Source organism: Erythrolamprus reginae, chromosome 5, assembly GCF_031021105.1.
Source record: "Erythrolamprus reginae isolate rEryReg1 chromosome 5, rEryReg1.hap1, whole genome shotgun sequence".
Taxonomy (NCBI): domain Eukaryota; kingdom Metazoa; phylum Chordata; class Lepidosauria; order Squamata; family Dipsadidae; genus Erythrolamprus; species Erythrolamprus reginae.
This window is the reverse complement of record NC_091954.1, coordinates 64578055-64595200: the sequence shown is the minus strand read 5'-3', so window position 1 is coordinate 64595200 and position 17146 is coordinate 64578055. Positions and strand designations below refer to the sequence as shown.

Below are 17146 nucleotides of genomic sequence, written 5' to 3'. Positions count from 1 at the left end.
CAGCTGAATTTTGATCACAGGATCATGGGGATGCTACAAAGGTCATAACTGTGAACAAAAGATCATAAGTCACCTTTTTTCAGTGCTGCAGTTAACTATGAATGCAGGGAGGGGTTCAGCTCCCGCTGTTGGTGCTACCAGCTCTCCGAACTATCCTCCATTGGCACTACCAGCTCTCACAAGCCAGATAGAGTCACCTGCATTTCACCCCTGGGTACCTTGCTCAATATTCATTCATTCATTCATTCATTCATTCATTCATTTATTAAATTTGTATGCCGCCCCTCTCCGTAGACTTGGGGCGGCTCACAACAGTAATAGAAAAAAACAATGTAGAATACAAATCTAATCATTAAACTAAAAACCCATAATTTAAAAAACATGCACACAACATACCATACATAAACAATATAGGCCTGGGGAAGTTATCTCAGTCCCCCCATGCCTGACAACAGAGGTGGGTTTTAAGGAGTTTACGAAAGGCAAAGAGGGTGGGGGCAGTTCTAATCTCAGGGGGGAGCTGGTTCCAGAGGGTCGGGGCCACCACAGAGAAGGCTCTTCCCCTGGAACTCGCCAAATGATATTGTTTAGTCGATGGGACCCGGAGAAGGCCAACTCTATGGGACCTAATCGGTCGCTGGGATTCGTGCGGCAGAAGGCGGTCCCGGAGATATTCTGGTCCAATGCCATGAAGGGCTTTATAGGTCATTGTGACCGGAAACTGATCGGCAACCAGTGCAGACTGCAGAGTGTTGGTGTAACATGGGCATACTTAGGGAAGCCCATGATTGCTCTCGCAGCTACATTCTGCACGATCTGAAGTTTCCGAACACTTTTCAAAGGTAGCCCCATGTAGAGAGCATTACAGTAGTCGAATCTTGAGGTGATGAAGGCATGAGTGACTGTGAGCAGTGAGTCTCGATCCAGGTAGGGCCACAACTGGTGCACTGAACCTGGGCAAACGCCCCCCTCGCCACAGTTGAAAGATGGTTCTCTTATGTGAGCTGTGGATTGAGGAGGACGCCCAAGTTGCGTACCCTCTCTGAGGGGGTCAATAATCCCCCCCAGGGTTATGGATGGACAGATGGACAATAGTGGTGACTGTGAGAAGGGTCTTGGAGTCCTAGTGGACAGTCACTTAAATATGTGCTAGTAGTGTGCTGCAGCTGCCAAAAAAGTCTGCAGAGAGGGGCGGCATACAAATCCAATAAATAATAAATAAATAAATAAATAAGCTAACGGAGAAATAGAATAGAGAGAATAGAATCAAGATCGCTTGAAGTGTTAATACCACTTTATAATGTCTTGGTAAGGCCACACTTGGAATACTGCATCCAATTTTGGTCACCACGATGTAAAAAATATGTTGACTCTAGAAAGAATGCGGAGAAGAGCAACAAAGATGGTTAGGGCATCAATAAAACATATAAAAAACAGTGGCAGGAACTGGATATGTCTAGTCTTATGGAAAGAAGAACTGGGGGATGACATGATAACAGTAGTATTCTCATATTTTGGGGGTTGCCACAAAGAAGAGGGAGTCAAACTACTCCCCAAAGCACCTGAGGGTAGAACAAGAAGCAATGAGTGAAAACTAATCAAGGGGAGAAGCGACTTAGAACTAAGAAGGAAATTTTCTGATAGTTAAAAACAATTAATCAGTGGAGCAATTTGCCTCCAGAAGTTGTAAGTGCTCCAACACTGGAAGTTTTTAAGATGAGATTAGAGAACCCTTTGTCTGAAGAGGTGTAAGGTTTCATGCCTAAGCAGGTGGTTGGACTAGAAGACCTCCAGGGTCCCTTTGAACTCTATTATTCAACTCTATCCAAACCCCCAACACTTTACCCTTAGATTATCTACAATTGACCTATCCAGATTCCTAAGAGGTCAGTAAAGGGTGACTACAAGTGCACTAGAGTGCCTTCCGTCCCCTGTCCTATTGCTCTCCTATATTTCCTATTCTTTTCTTCTGTTCCTATATCTCTTCTTCTATTCTTTCATTGATATGTTCTATTACTATATCTTCTTTCCTATTATTTCTTAGATATATTTTACTATGAATATCTCCTCTATAACCTTCATCATGTATTTTACTATGTGTATATAGATATATACCCACTAAAACCCTCATTGTGTATTGGACAAAATAAATAAATAAAAATAAAATAAATAAATAAAAAGTTGCACAGATTTCTGATTCACTGTGCTAGCCAAGATTTTCCATTGAAAGCAAGCACTGAAAAGTTGGCAGAGATTGCTCCAATTTTGAAATGCTGTATCTACAAACTAAACTGTAAACCTTATCTGTTTAAAACTGTTTAAATTGTATTTGTTAAATCAGAGAGAAAAAAGTGATGCCATGGGTTGCACAGCCCCTCTGACTGCCCTCCCTACTCCCTCATTTTCTTCTCTGCAGTCTCCAGTACCAAAACACTGCCCTTCTTTGCCTAACCCATCCTCAAATACAGCTCATCTGTTTGGAACCCATATCGCATCTCAGACATTAACACCCTTGAAAATGTCCAAAGATACTTCACAAGAAGAACCCTTCACTCCTCCACTCGAAATAGAATACCCTATGAGACTAGACTTTCAATCCTGGGCCTAGAAAGTTTAGAACTAAGACGCCTTAAACAAGATCTAAGTATTGCCCACAAGATCATATGCTGCAACGTCCTGCCTGTCGGCGACTACTTCAGCTTCAACCACAACAACACAAGAGCACACAACAGATTTAAACTTAATATTAACCGCTCCAAACTTGACAGTAAAAAATATGACTTCAGTAACCGAGTTGTCAAAGCGTGGAACTCATTACCGGACTCCATAGTGTCATCCCCAAACCCCCAACACTTTACCCTTAGATTATCTACGGTTGACCTATCCAGATTCCTAAGAGGTCAGTAAGGGGCGAGTACAAGTGCACTAGAGTGCCTTCCATCCCCTGTCCTATTGCTCTCCTATATCTCCTATATACCTTTCCTCTATTCCTATATCTCTTCTTCTATTCTTTCATTGATATATTCTATTCCTATATCTTCTTTTCTATTATTTCTTAGATATATTTTACTATGAGTATCTCCTCTATAACTTTCATCATGTATTTTACTATGTGTATATTGATATATACCCACTAAAACCCTCATTGTGTATTGGACTTTTATATCCTTTCTTTATATATAATAACTCATGTCTATCCTCTTCAATATGTATTGTGCATTGGACAAAATAAATAAATAAAATAAATAAATAACAAGTATGACTATTAAATCTGATTTGTGAAAATCTGACTGACCAGATTGTGTATCTCTTTGTTGCTTGTTGGACTTTTGTAGCTCGACAATAAGAGCCCTGTTGCAGACTTCCAGTGAAGGAAGTTTTAAAAAAAACCTCCAGTAACAATAGCTCTTAACGAAAATTATTGCATCAGTTCTAATAAGATGTCATATATCACAAAGTGTATTTGTTTTGTTTTGTTTTCTCTGCAGAGAATGCAAAATAAGTATGGAGTTAAAATATTACATTAGTTTGCTGGATATTATCATAGGAAATGCTATTCACTGTCTTTATACTGAGGAAATTGCTTTTTAACTTGCTTCATCGAGATGTATAGATGTATGTATGCATTTATTCAATTTATATTCTGACTTTTTATTTATTTGTTTGTTTGTTTTGGCAAATACATATTAGTGGTATGCAAAGATATAATAATATTCATATACATGATACTGTACTAGTAAAAAGAAACATTAGGACAGGGGACGGAAGGCACGCTGGTGCACTTATGCACGCCCCTTACTGGCCTCTTAGGAATCGGGAGAGGTCAACAGTGGATAGTCTAAGGGTAAAGTTTTGGGGGTCAGGTGATGATACTACAGTACAGAGTCTGGTAGTGAGTTCCATGCATCAACTACTTGGTTACTAAAGTCGTATTTCCTGCAGTCGAGTTTGGAGCAGTTTACATTAGTAGCAGATAGTTGTTGACAGGAAGGACATTGTAGCAGATGATTTTATGGGCTATGCGTAAGTCGTGTTTAAAGCAACGTAGTGCTAAACTTTCTAAACCTAGTATTGTAAGTCTAGTTGTGTAGGGTATTCTGTTGCGAGTGGAGGAATGAAGGGCTCTTCTGGTAAAGCATCTCTGGACATTTTCTAGAGTGTTTATGTCCAAAATATGTTGTGTGTTCCTCATTCGGTGTTCAGATCAGCCCCGGTATGATGTTCAGATAGATGACTCCTAGTTCAACTTCTAGTTTACAAGATTTTATTTTGTAAATCAACACATTCCATTTCTTGATGGCACAAATCATAGAACCAGCTCTGCCCAGGCCTTGGCACTAATCCAAAATACTCTGTTGTAAAACAAGTTAAAGAAATGTGGGGGATGATTGCTGTTAAATTGTCTTGGGCTAGAAGTGACGCAGTAAAACAATGAATGGATTTAATAAAGTGGTTTTTCTGAAAGGAGTCTAGTGGATTTAATTGCAGCAATGCAAACAAGTAGAGAAGGGAGCAAGCCTCCCCCGCAGATTCAAATAATGGTGTGTTACGAGCTTGACAACATAAGGTAAAAGTGCTCTATTCCTGTAGTGCAAAGCAGGACTGATCATAATTGCTATATTGTTCAACATTTGGAGGCAGCCAAAATAAAAGATTCCTGGGCATGGTGTTAAAAAAAAAAACCCACAGCAGCACACCATAATGAATATGGTATGAATAAAGTACCCACTCATTTTCATATACTGGTTAGGATTAGGCATTATACAGAAACTATTAGGTGGTTTACTTTGTTGTCCTTTGCTTAGTAGTATAAGAACCCAATCACTATTGTTTGTAAACTACAAAATATGGCTTAGTGGCATTGGTCTATTCAATAAACTAGGATAAAAATAATAGTTTATCCAGATATATGAATTAAGCACTGAATTTCACCAATTTCTTCACTGCTAACAATTTTTTAGTAGTAGAAGAGAAAGATAGCTATAGCACTAAGATTTATATATCGTTCTATAGCAGTGATGGGGAACCTCTGGCATGGATGCCACAGATGGTACACGGAGCCGTATCTGAGGGCCCCTGAGGCATTGCCCTACGTCAGCTCCAGAGCGCATTTTTATTATACCACTGCATGTTCTATAAAATGGGGGAACTGAATGGTATCTAGAAAATAAATAATTTAATCCTATGCCAATTAAGCTAAAGAAGGAGCCACTCTTGACATGACAGGGCACGTAAGGTGGCTTTTTGTGTGTGTAGTAGAAATAATGGGCTTAGGACAATTAGTTAGTTTTGGGGGGAAAGAAACAGAACACTATTGTTTCATAATTTGCGTATAACTTGAAAATGTAAAGATTCCCTCAGGTAAAGCTTGTTCCTGGTGGTTATGTAGATAGTTTCTTTATTATTCTTTTAATTAGGCACTTTAGAGTAAGAGTCTAAGCAAAGAAAGTTAAAGAGTAAGTAAAAAAGAATAAAAAAACTAAAATACAAATAAGTAAACAAAGGATCGAAAATACTAAAAACATTATGATTTTCCAGTTTATCATTACTTACTGGTACTCATAAATTATATTTTAAATAAGGAATTGATACTTTAATTAAAATAGATTTTTAGTATTAATAGTTTATAATTTTATTGAGTTAGTTTTACTGCATTAATCATGGTTCCTGATGAGTAAAGCTTAGCAGGGATTATCATGTGGACATCTACAGAATTACAGAAAATTAGAGTGGGTACAATAAGCTGTTATTTTATTTCCCAAGCTTTTAACTGAAGTTAAATAGAGGCAAAAACTCAAGCTGAATTGTAAGGTTTTTGCATAGAAGTAAGTTAAAGGATAGCTAACAGTGATACTTGGCTAGGCATTTAAAGTTGCTTTCCAGATCTTTTATATTCTCTGCCTGATACTGAGAGAGACATCAGAATGGACCAAAGTTAATGTTGAACAAGGATGAACATAAATATTTGAGAGCAATCCATTTCTGGATTAATATTTTACCTCTCAGTTGTCAAAGGGACTAGAACAAATAGCAAGACTCAATAATAGTCACAGAGTTCTGAACAAAGTGTACATGATCCTTAAATTACTCTGAGCCTGGACTAGAGGTAGGGCATTAAAAAAGTAAGCAAGATGTACTCTGGGTAAACCTCAAGAGATTTTTGCAAGATTAGTTTTATGCAGCATAAATATGTGTGCAGAGGTATAAAAGTAATAGAGCAATTTGCACAAAGATTTCTTCAGACTGCTGTTATTTCTTTTTTAAAGAATAACTTGATTAGGCAACTACATTTAGAAAGGAAGCCAAACTTCCAGATCTAGTTGAATTCTAAGGAAAAGCATAAAACAGAAAAGGGGATTAGGAATTGAAAGCAGTGACAGCCTTCAGCATCTAATCAAATTGAAGTCATGAACTAATTCAAAGAAGGCACATAAAGCAGAGCGGGAATCCCTATAAAGCGGTTTTGACTCCAAACACTGCTCTTACCAGCTGATCTCTTTTATGAGATGCTGAAGTCTCTTCACACTACAATTCCAGCTAGCATACTTACTTTTCAAAAGTGTCCAGGAATTGTAATTGGTGAAAATGCAGCCTCCAGGTTGTTGACAAATGCAAGATACAAGAATCATATGATCCCTAGTACTTAAAAACTGCACTGGCTGCCAGTTGTCTATCAGACGGAATTCAAAGCTTTGAGATTGACTGATCTATAAAGCCATAAATGCTAGAGCCTCTGTATTTGAAGATCACTCTCCACTTGTGCTCACCTGGCTACTCAGTTCAGCAGAAATGCCCCTTCTGCATGAAAACACCTCCCAGGCTATGACATGTATCTCCACAAAAAGTGTCCTTTGCCCACACTCTCCCATCATTTGGGAAGTTGAGAAAAACCCTACTTTGCCAAGATTTAAATTCTTCATATATTTATTTCACCCTTCATTTCAATTCAGATTCAATTGGATTGAACTGTTATCTATTACATTCTGGCTTCAATAAAGGAGAATGTTTATGGAAATTAGGGAGGGGGCCATGGTGCTTGGTTGTTTTCTTGCAGGTATTTCATTACCGAACTAAGTAACATTATAAGTACTAGTTGTTGTGGTTCGCTCTGGCCCAGCTCCTGCCCCAAGGACTGTGGATGTGGGGGAGACATCCACATGCTGCAGGCCTGTTTTGCCCCCGGTGGAATCTGCTGATGAAGGCTCCTCTGACCAAGAAGACAGGAGTGACAGGGAGGAGGAGAGTGTGGCAAACAGCTCAGAAGGAGATCAATTATCTAGCTCCTCCTTGGATTCGGAACAAGAGATAATGATACAGCCACGCATGCGGAGAGCGATGCATAGGCAGCAACAACTGAGAGATTATTATCAAAGAAAATGTGGTTGGGTGGGACTGTGGTAAATAGCAGCCTGTGGGTTTGGCCATTGTGGAGGATTATCTGATCGTTGTGTTTCGTGCCTGCCTTGCTGACTTCGACCTTTGTGTGCTGATTTTTCCCCGCTTTGAAACTAAACCAGAGCAAAGTGTGTTTCACTTTGTGAAAGAAGAAGGACTGTGAATTGCCTCACAGCTGCAAGCTAACTATCTCAGAACTGATAAGGGACTTGTACAAATTACCAGTTTGTTTGGAGACGAGTGCTCTTTGCTATACAAAAAGAGGGCTTAGTTTATTTGAATTTTCGGTATAAAGAACATTGTTTTGAATATTCAAACGTGTGTGTGTCTGAAATTTGTATCTGTGAATTTTCAGGAGGATTCTACCAGAGAGCTCGACAGAACATTAGTGAGCTAGCACTGATGTTATTTAGTTTGGGTCATGAAACATCTGCAAGAAAACAACTAAGCTCAGAGAGCTTCAAGGACCCCTCATTCTGGTTTCAGTTCTGGATTCTGTACTAGGATATTTTTAGACTGTCTAGTGGAGTGGGGAAGTAGATGGGTGAAACAGTCCTTACTGGATTTCTCAGCAGTGTTAATTATCACAGACCATCATAGTCTTTTGAACTTTTTCATAGGGATTCATGGTTCAGAATGTAATGCTTCTATATTTATTTATTTACAGTGATCCCTCGATTTTCGCAATCTCGATCTTCGCGAAACGCTATATCGCGATTTTTCAAAAAATAATAAATTAAAAATACGTGTGCGGTTTTTTTTCTACACCATGGTTTTTCCTGCCCGATGACGTCACACGTCATCACCAAACTGACGTCTGCCATTGCTGGTTGGCCGAAATCTCGGCCAATCAGTGTTGTTTGCTCAGCGTGCTTTGAAACTTTTGGAATTGTTGGAACTTGTTAAGACTTGTTGGAAGATGGCTCCTAAACGTTGCACGCGGAGTGGAGGCGGCGACGCTAAAAAGAGCAGGAAGATGCTGACAATTAAGGAGAAAATTGAACTTTTGGACATGCTGAAAGCGGGACGTTCTAATGTAGATGTTGGTCGGCATTATGGGATCAACGAATCGACTGTGCGATACATTCGGAAAGACGAAAAGAAGATAAGGCAAACTTCTCAGATAATGTTCAACAAGGCTGCAAAAAGAATGGTGACGCCTAGAAACAAACGCCTTATGAAGATGGAAGCTGCTTTGTCCGTGTGGGTACAAGACTGCCGCAAAAAGAGCATTGCTTTGGATACGAACACTATACGAACCAAGGCGCAGCAACTGTACAACCGTCTTGCAGACACAGAAGGAGGCGATGCAGATGAGGGAAACCCAGGTGAGGGCTGGGGTTTTTTATTCTGTCATTATTTAAGTGCTTTTTAAGGAAGGAGGGAAGGAAGGAGGGAGGGAAGGAGGGAAGGAGGGAGGGAAGGAAAGAAGGAGGGAGGGAAGGAAGGAGGGAGGGAGGGAGGGAAGGAGGGAGGGAGGGAGGGAAGGAGGGAGGGAAGGAAGGAAGGAAGGAGGGAAGGAAGGAGGGAGGGAAGGAGGGAGGGAGGGAAGGAAGGAAGGAGGGAAGGAAGGAGGGAAGGAGGCAAGGAAGGCGGGGAGGGAGGGAAGGAGGGAAGGAAGGAAGGACTGTATGCTTTCATTCAAGTCACTTCTCTCTCCCTTTCCTGTCATTCTCTGTAGATGAAGGTGCTGGTGACTCTGAAGACCCCCAGCCATCAACATCTTCTGCTTCTTCAGCCCCAGCCACATTCACAGCAAGCAAAGGGTGGTTTGAGAAATTTCAACGGCGCTATGGCCTGAAGAGTGTGTCATTGCATGGAGAAGCTGCCTCAGCAGATACAGGTGCAGCCGAAAACTTCGTCCAGCGCACGTTTAAAGACCTAATTGCAGAAGGGGGCTACCTTCCAGAACAGGTGTTCAACATGGACGAAACAGGCCTGTTCTGGAAGAGGATGCCTTCACGGACTTTCTTGATGCAAGATGAAGCCAAAGCCCCTGGCTTTAAGGCCATGAAAGATAGAGTGACTTTGATCATGTGTGGGAATGCAGCAGGCTTTTTGATGAAGCCAGGGCTAATTTATAAGTCACGAAATCCAAGAGCCCTCAAGAACAGAAATAAGAATGCATTGCCAGTGTACTGGATGCATAATCCTAAAGCATGGATTACAAAACCCCTCACGCGGGACTGGTTTCATCAGTGCTTCATCCCACAGGTGCAGGTTTATTTGGCTGGCAAAAGACTCAATTTCAAAGTGCTTCTCCTAATGGACAATGCTGGAGGCCATGATGACCTGGCACATGAACATGATGGGGTGCAAGTCGAATTCTTGCCACCAAACACCACATTGCTTATCCAGCCGATGGATCAAGGTGTTATCCGCGCATTTAAGGCACTGTACACGCGCAATTCTCTTGGAAGCATCGTGGAAGCAATGGATGCTGATGAAAACTTCACATTGAAGGCCTACTGGCGTCAGTACACAATTGCATCTTGTCTGAAGAACATTCAGAATGCCTTAATGGATATGAAGTCACAGACAATGAATGCCTGCTGGAGGAAATTGTGGCCAGAAGTGGTGCATGATTACAAGGGATTTGCTCCAGAACTCTGTGAAGCTGGCACAGGCACTGGGTGGAGAAGGCTTCATTGACATGACACCAGAGGAAGTCAATGGTTTGCTTGATGAGCATGGCCTACCACTGACAGACAAAGATCTGGAGGAGCTGACCAGGTCAGCGAGTGAAGAAGAGGAGGAAGCGGAAGCTGAACAAGCTGAGGAAGAAGAAGATGTTGGCCTAACGCTTGAGCGGCTTGCAGAACTGAACAGAGCTGCTGCAAATGTACAACGCATGGTGGAACTTTGGGATCCCAACATGACTCGCTCTATACAATTTAAGGCCTCCCTTGACAACACCTTTGCACCATACAGAGCCATGTTAGCCCAGAAAAAGAAAATGCGCCAACAACTGCCCATAACTATGTTTGTCACAAAAACCAAGAGGTCTGTCACACCATCACCTGCAGCGTCCATTGTAGACATGGTGATAGAAGAAGATCCCGATTTATCCTAGTTATGCTAACCCCCCCCCCAAATGTAAAAATGTAAATAAATATTGTTATTATTTCTATCAGGATGACTAAGTGTGTTATTCAATGTGTACAGTACAGGTACAGGTAGAGGTACAGTACAGTAATTAAGGGTATGGGAAATGGTAATTTGTGGGTTGAAAGTGTTGGGACTGAGTGGCATACAGAAGAATGAATGAATGACTGAGTGAATGAAATTCAAACACAGGTGAGGGCTGGGGGGTTTTATTCTGTCATTGTTTAAGTGCTTTTTACGAAAGGAAGGAAGGAGGGAAGGAGAGAAGGGAAGGAGGGAGGGAAGGAGAGAAGGGAAGGAAGGAGGGAAGGAGAGAAGGGAAGGAAGGAGGGAGGGAAGGAGGGAGGGAGGGAAGGAGGGAGGGAGGGAAGGAGAGAAGGGAAGGAAGGAGGGAAGGAGAGAAGGGAAGGAAGGAGGGAAGGAGGGAGGGAGGGAGGGAATGGGAGAAGGGAAGGAAGGAGGGAAGGAGGGAGGGAAGGAGAGAAGGGAAGGAAGGAAGGAGGGAAGGAGGGAGGGAGGGAAGGAGGGAGGGAGGGAAGGAGAGAAGGGAAGGAAGGAGGGAAGGAGGGAGGGAAGGAGAGAAGGGAAGGAAGGAGGGAAGGAGGGAAGGAAGGAGGGAAGGAAGGAGGGAGGGATGGAAGGAAGGAGGCGGGCATTCTAAAAGCCGAGAAGCCGTTGCCACAAGCGCTGCTGAAGGAGGACTCGTGCCCCAAGAAAGCTGGTGAGAGGGGCGAATCGGGCGGGCGGGGGGTAGCGGCGAGGAGCCCGGAGGCGCTGGGGGGGGTGGCCGGCATGAAAAACAACCATTGCCACCCTCCGAACTTTCGTCGCTCCACCATCTGCGCATGCGCGGCCCTGGAAAAAGGGTGCGCATGCGCAGATAGTGTTTTTACTTCTGCACCGCTATATCACGAAAAATCGATTATCGTGAGGGGTCTTGGAACGGAACCCTCGCGATAATCGAGGGATCACTGTATTTGTTCATTTGTTCGTTCGTTCATTCATTCATTCATTCTTCTATGCCATCCAATCCCAAAGGACTCAGGGCGGCTTACAACAATATAAAATTAAAAAAACAATTAAAAAGAAGTCAAATATACAATCTAACAATAAAACCCAGATTTAACCCCATAATAAACCAAATAATCGGCATACATATGTGTTGTGGTTGGCTCTGGCCCAGCTCCTGCCCCAAGGAATGTGGAGGTGGATGCAGGGGAAACATCAACTTGTCATAGGCCTGTTTTATTGCCAACAGAGTCAGGTAGTGCAGTTTCCTCGGATGAAGAAGAAGGTGGGGGTGACTTGGAAGAGGCTTGGGACACAGCCCAGGAAGCCAATCTCCATTATCTTTGGTCAATTCGGATGAGGAAGTTTTAGATCCACGCATGCGCAGAATTATGCATAGAAGAGACCAATTGAGGAAATATTACAGGAGATAAGAGAGGCCACCTGTGTTTGGGTGGGGCTCCAGTAATTAGAGCTGCTGATATAAATAGCAGCGTGCTGGCTTGGCCGTTGTGGAAGATTATCTGACCGTTGTTCTTCAGGACTGTGCCTTGCTGTTTCCGGACTTGGTTTGTTGATTTTTCACGACTTTGAAATCAAAGCAGAGCAAAGTGTGTGTGTTTCACTTTGTGGAAGAAGGAGGGCTGTGATGTTTCTTCACAGCTGCTAGCTAAGTACTTAAGGACTGATTAAGGAGATTGTACAGACTACCAGGTTGTTTTGGGACGAGTGATCTTTGCAATACAAAAAGGGTGCTTTGTTTCTTTTGAATTTTTGTGATAAAGAACATTGTTTTTGAAGTTTCAAGTGTGTGTGTGTGTGTCTGAAATTTGTACCCTTGAATTTTCGGGAGACTCATACCATAGAGTCCGGCAGAACAGTATTTCTTTTTTCATTTCATTTTATTGGATTTGTATGCCGCCCCTCTCCGCAGACTCGGGGCGGCTAACAACAGTAATAAAAACAACGTGCGACAATCCAATACTAAAGAAGCTAAAAACCCTTATTTTAAAAACCAATCATACATACAAACGTACCATACATAAATTGTGGAAGCCTAGGGGAAAAGAATATCTTAATTCCCCCATGCCTGACGACAAAGGTGGGTTTTAAGAAGCTTGCGAAAGGCAAGAAGGGTGGGGGCTATTCTAATCTCTGGGGGGAGTTGGTTCCAGAGGGCCGGGGCCGCCACAGAGAAGGCTCTTCCCCTGGGTCCTGCCAAATGACATTGTTTAGTTGATGGGACCTGGAGAAGACCCACTCTGTGGGACCTAATTAGTCGCTGGGATTCGTGCGGCAGAAGGCGGTCCCAGAGATAACCTGGTCCGATGCCATGAAGGGCTTTATAGGTCATAACCAACACTTTGAATTGTGACCGGAAACTGATCGGCAACCAATGCAGACTGCGGAGTGTTGGTGTGACATGGGCATATTTGGGGAAGCCCATGATTGCTCTCGCAGCTGCATTCTGCACAATCTGAAGTTTCCAAACACTTTTCAAAGGTAGCCCCATGTAGAGAGCGTTACAGTAGTCAAGCCTCGAGGTGATGAGGGCATGAGTGACTGTGAGCAGTGACTCCCGATCCAAATAGGGCCTTAATGTAGCATTAATACAATTTGCCCGTGATAGTTGTTAATTCATGGCCCCCAGGTCTGCCGGCAAAGCCAGGTCTTTGTGGCCTTACAGAAAGCCATTAGAGTGGGAGCAGTATGGACTCTGGGAGGTGGGGAGTTGATTCTATAGAGCAGGGGCGGCAACAGAGAAGGCCCTCCCCTGTGGCCCTGCCAACCTGCATTGCTTAGTCGACGGGATCTGGAGGAGCCCAACTCTGTGTGCTCTTATAGGTCTCTGGGAGGTGTGTGGCAGGAGGCGGTGCCATAAATAGTCTGGCCCTGAGCCATATAGGGCTTTATAGGTAATAACCAAAAACTTGAATTGTGATTGCGGAGCTTCCTATCCTTCTTCAGAAGTTGATTTTAAGTGGCAAAGTTGGATATACAAAGTTTGGTTTATGAACTTTGGAACACAGTATTCCTCAGGATCCATTCTTACATCCCATGTTATTCAACCACCAAAATGAAACCATTGGGTAAACTCATTAGGGCATTTAGGATACCCCAATACCAATATGCAAGGGACCGTTTGTCTTTTCATTTACTATGGGGGAAATATTAATGTCCTGAAATGTTTGTTAGTAATAATGGGCTGGCTGAAAACTAATTGAAAATTAGTGGAATAGGTATTTTGGATAAGGTAAAATAAAGAAACAAGATTAAACTAAATTTAAAAAAACAAATGGAAAGATGTCTCAGTGGGTGGTAGCACCTGGCCAACTTGCCTGGACTTTGGATTGTATGATTATGGGTGGAGAACTTGACTGGCTCTCATAAGGAACGCTGAAGAAACTTTGGAGAATGTTTTTCTCTGCAGCTTCTAGCAAGATCTAACCCATTTTCAAATTCAGTATTGCTTCCCTTTCCTCCAAATGTGATTTGGTTTCATTCTGTTCTGTTCTCAGGGTGTTATCTTGCTGATGAATAGATACACTTTGGACTAGTGGTTAAGGCACCGGGTTAGAAAGCAAAAGACTGTGAGTTCAAGTGCAGCCTTAGCCATGAAAACAAGCTGGGTGATTTTGGGCCAGTCACTCTCTCAGTCCAGCCCACCTCACAGAACCGTTGTTTTGTGTCTGGAAAATAGGAGGAAAGTAGGTTGATATAGATATCAAGTATAAGAGCCTTGAGTTATTTGCGAAAATAAGAAGAGGCAAATATAAATAAAGGGATTAAAAAAGAACCCCAAAGTAGCTTCTTTCCAACATGCCATTTGATTGGAACAAAACACAAGGTACAAGCTTCTGGCACTCTTCCCACCACCCGCCAGGAGTGACTATAGAATAGACAACTGCATTTTCTACTTTGTAATGAACTAATACACCGCTCAAAAAAATAAAGGGAACACTCAAATAACACGTCCTAGATCTGAATGAATGAAATATTCTCATTGACAACAAAGTGAAATTGACTGTCAATCAGTGTTGCTTCCTAAGTGGACAGTTTGATTTCACAGAAGTTTGATTTACTTGGAGTTATATTCTGTTGTTTCCCTTTATTTTTTTGAGCAGTATGTTTTGTGGGTATACACATCTTTATTGTAGTGTCCATGTATCTGTGTGCCCTGGGGTGCAGTAGGCAGACTGCCCTCATCACCTCGAGATTCGACTACTGTAACGCTCTCTACATGGGGCTACCTTTGAAAAATGTTCGGGAACTTCAGATCGTGCAGAATGCAGCTGCGAGAGCAATCATGGGCTTCCCCAGGTATGCCCATGTCACACCAACATTCCAGTGTCTGCATTGGTTGCCGATCAATTTCCAGTCAGAATTCAAAGTGTTGGTTATGACTTATAAAGACCATCATGGCATCGGACCAGAATATCTCCAGGACCGCCTTCTGCCGCACGAATCCCAGCGACCGATTAGGTCCCACAGAGTTGGCCTTCCCCGGGTCCCATCGACGAAACAATGTCGTCTGATGGGACCCAGGGGAAGAGCCTTCTCTGTGTTGGCCCTGACTCTCTGGAACCAGCTCCCCCCGGAGATTAGAACTGCCCCCACTCTCCTTGCCTTCCGTAAGGTCCTTAAAACCCACCTCTGTCATCAGGCATGAGGGAATTGAGATATTCCCTTCCCCCTAGGCTTATAAAATTTATGCATGGTATGTCTGTATGTTTGATTGGTTTCTTAAATTAGGGTTTTTTAATGTAACTTAAACTTAAATATTAGACTTGTTTATATTGTCTTATTATTGTTGTTAGCCGCCCCGAGTCTACAGAGAGGGGCGGCATACAAATCTAATAAATGAATAAATAAATAAAATAAATATGCCCTGAAGTATATAAACCGAAGGGAGGAGAGCTTAGAATGGAGCACAGACCAATCACCTGAGGCATTGCTTAATTGTGCCCCATCACCCCTCAGGAGATTTTCTAGATATATTTTTTTCCTTTTGCAGTTCCTGGCCTAATCTGTCCCATTTTCAGTCTTTCTTGAACTGGCTTCCCTCCCCATATTCAATTCACTTCAGTACTGTATGATCAGAGTGTCCCCATGTTAAAAAACAGGTGAAAGACAGAATGCCTTGGTTGCCGATCAATTTTCCGGTCACAATTCAAAGTGTTGGTTATGACCTATAAAGCCCTTCATGGCACCGGACCAGATTACCTCAGGGACCGCCTTCTGCAGCACGAATCCCAGCGACCGGTTAGGTCCCACAGAGTTGGCCTTCTCCGGATCCCGTCGACTAAACAATGTAATTTGGTGGGACCCAGGGGAAGAGCCTTCTCTGTGGCGGCCCTGACTCTCTGGAACCAGCTCCCCCCGGAGATTAGAACTGCCCCTACCCTCCTTGCCCTTCGTAAACTCCTTAAAACCCACCTTTGCCGTCAGACATGGAGGAATTGAGGCATTCCCCCCCTCTCCCCCGGGCCTATACAATTTATGTATGGTATGTCTGTGTGTATGTCTGGTTTAATAATGGAGTTTTAAAATGTTTTTTAAATCTATTAGATTTGTCATGAATTGTTTTATTGTATGCTGTGAGCCGCCCCGAGTCTACGGAGAGGGGCGGCATACAAATCTAATAAATGAATAAATAAATAAAATAAATAAAGTATGTGCTGTGCCCTGAAGCATATAAACCGAAGGGAGGAGAGCTTAGAATGGAGCACAGACCAATCACCTGAGGCATTGCTTAATTGTGCCCCATCACCCCTGAGGAGATTTTCTAGATTTTTTTTTTTCCTTTTGCAGTTCCCAGCCTAATCTGTCCCATTTTCAGTCTTTCTTGAACTGGCTTCCCTCCCCATATTCAATTCACTTCAGTACTGTATGATCAGAGTATCCCCATGTTAAAAAACAGGTGAAAGACAGAATGCTGAGCCTAGAAATTACATAATGTATTGGTTGCCGATCAATTTCCGGTCACAATTCAAAGTGTTGGTTATGACCTATAAAGCCCTTCATGGCACCGGACCAGAAGATCTCCGGGACCGCCTTCTGCAGCACGAATCCCAGCGACCAATTAGGTCCCACAGAGTTGTCCTTCTCCGGGTCCTTTCGACTAAACAATGTTATTTGGAGGGTCCCAGGGGAAGAGCCTTCTCTGTGGCGGCCCCGACTCTCTGGAACCAGCTCCCCCCGGAGATTAGAACTGCCCCCACCCTCCTTGCCTTTCGTAAACTCCTTAAAACCTACTTTTGCCACCAGGCATGGGGGAATTGAGATATGTTCCCCGGGCCTATACAATTTATGTATGGTATGCCTGCTTAATAACGGGTTTTTAAAAATGTTTTAAAATTATTAGATTTGTCATGAATTGTTTTATCGCTGTTGTGAGCCGCCCCAAGTCTATGGAGAGGGGCGGCATACAAATCTAATTAATAATAATAATAATAATAATAATAATAATAATAATAATAATAATATCTGCTGCATTCTTTTGGGTTGGAAAGAAGAAAAAGGTGACACGATCAACAATACCACCATCTGGTGGCAACACTAGAGCTTTACAATATAAATTACAAAAGATACAGTCAACGGAACAGGTAGCCCTCATTTAGTGACCATTCATAGTTAC

General features: G+C 42.6%; 1 protein-coding gene across 1 annotated transcript; it reads left to right on the top strand.

Moving 5' to 3' along the window:
• Positions 1 to 8299: 8299 nt before the first annotated feature.
• Positions 8300 to 13252, top strand: LOC139168598 (tigger transposable element-derived protein 1-like). The gene is made up of 3 exons (XM_070754222.1): positions 8300 to 8723; positions 9077 to 9969; positions 13160 to 13252. The coding sequence occupies exons 1-3, from the start codon at positions 8315 to 8317 to the stop codon at positions 13250 to 13252; spliced, it is 1395 nt and encodes a 464-aa protein (XP_070610323.1). The 5' UTR covers positions 8300 to 8314.
• Positions 13253 to 17146: the final 3894 nt, after the last annotated feature.

Excerpts from the sequence above, each read along its gene's own strand:
- LOC139168598 (XM_070754222.1), top strand. The coding sequence starts at position 8,315 with ATGGCTCCTAAACGTTGCACGCGGAGTGGAGGCGGCGACGCTAAAAAG. Across the intron at positions 8,724-9,076 it reads TGCAGATGAGGGAAACCCAG|ATGAAGGTGCTGGTGACTCT; the intron begins GTGAGGGCTGGG and ends CATTCTCTGTAG. Across the intron at positions 9,970-13,159 it reads GGAGGAAATTGTGGCCAGAA|GTCTGCCGGCAAAGCCAGGT; the intron begins GTGGTGCATGAT and ends CATGGCCCCCAG.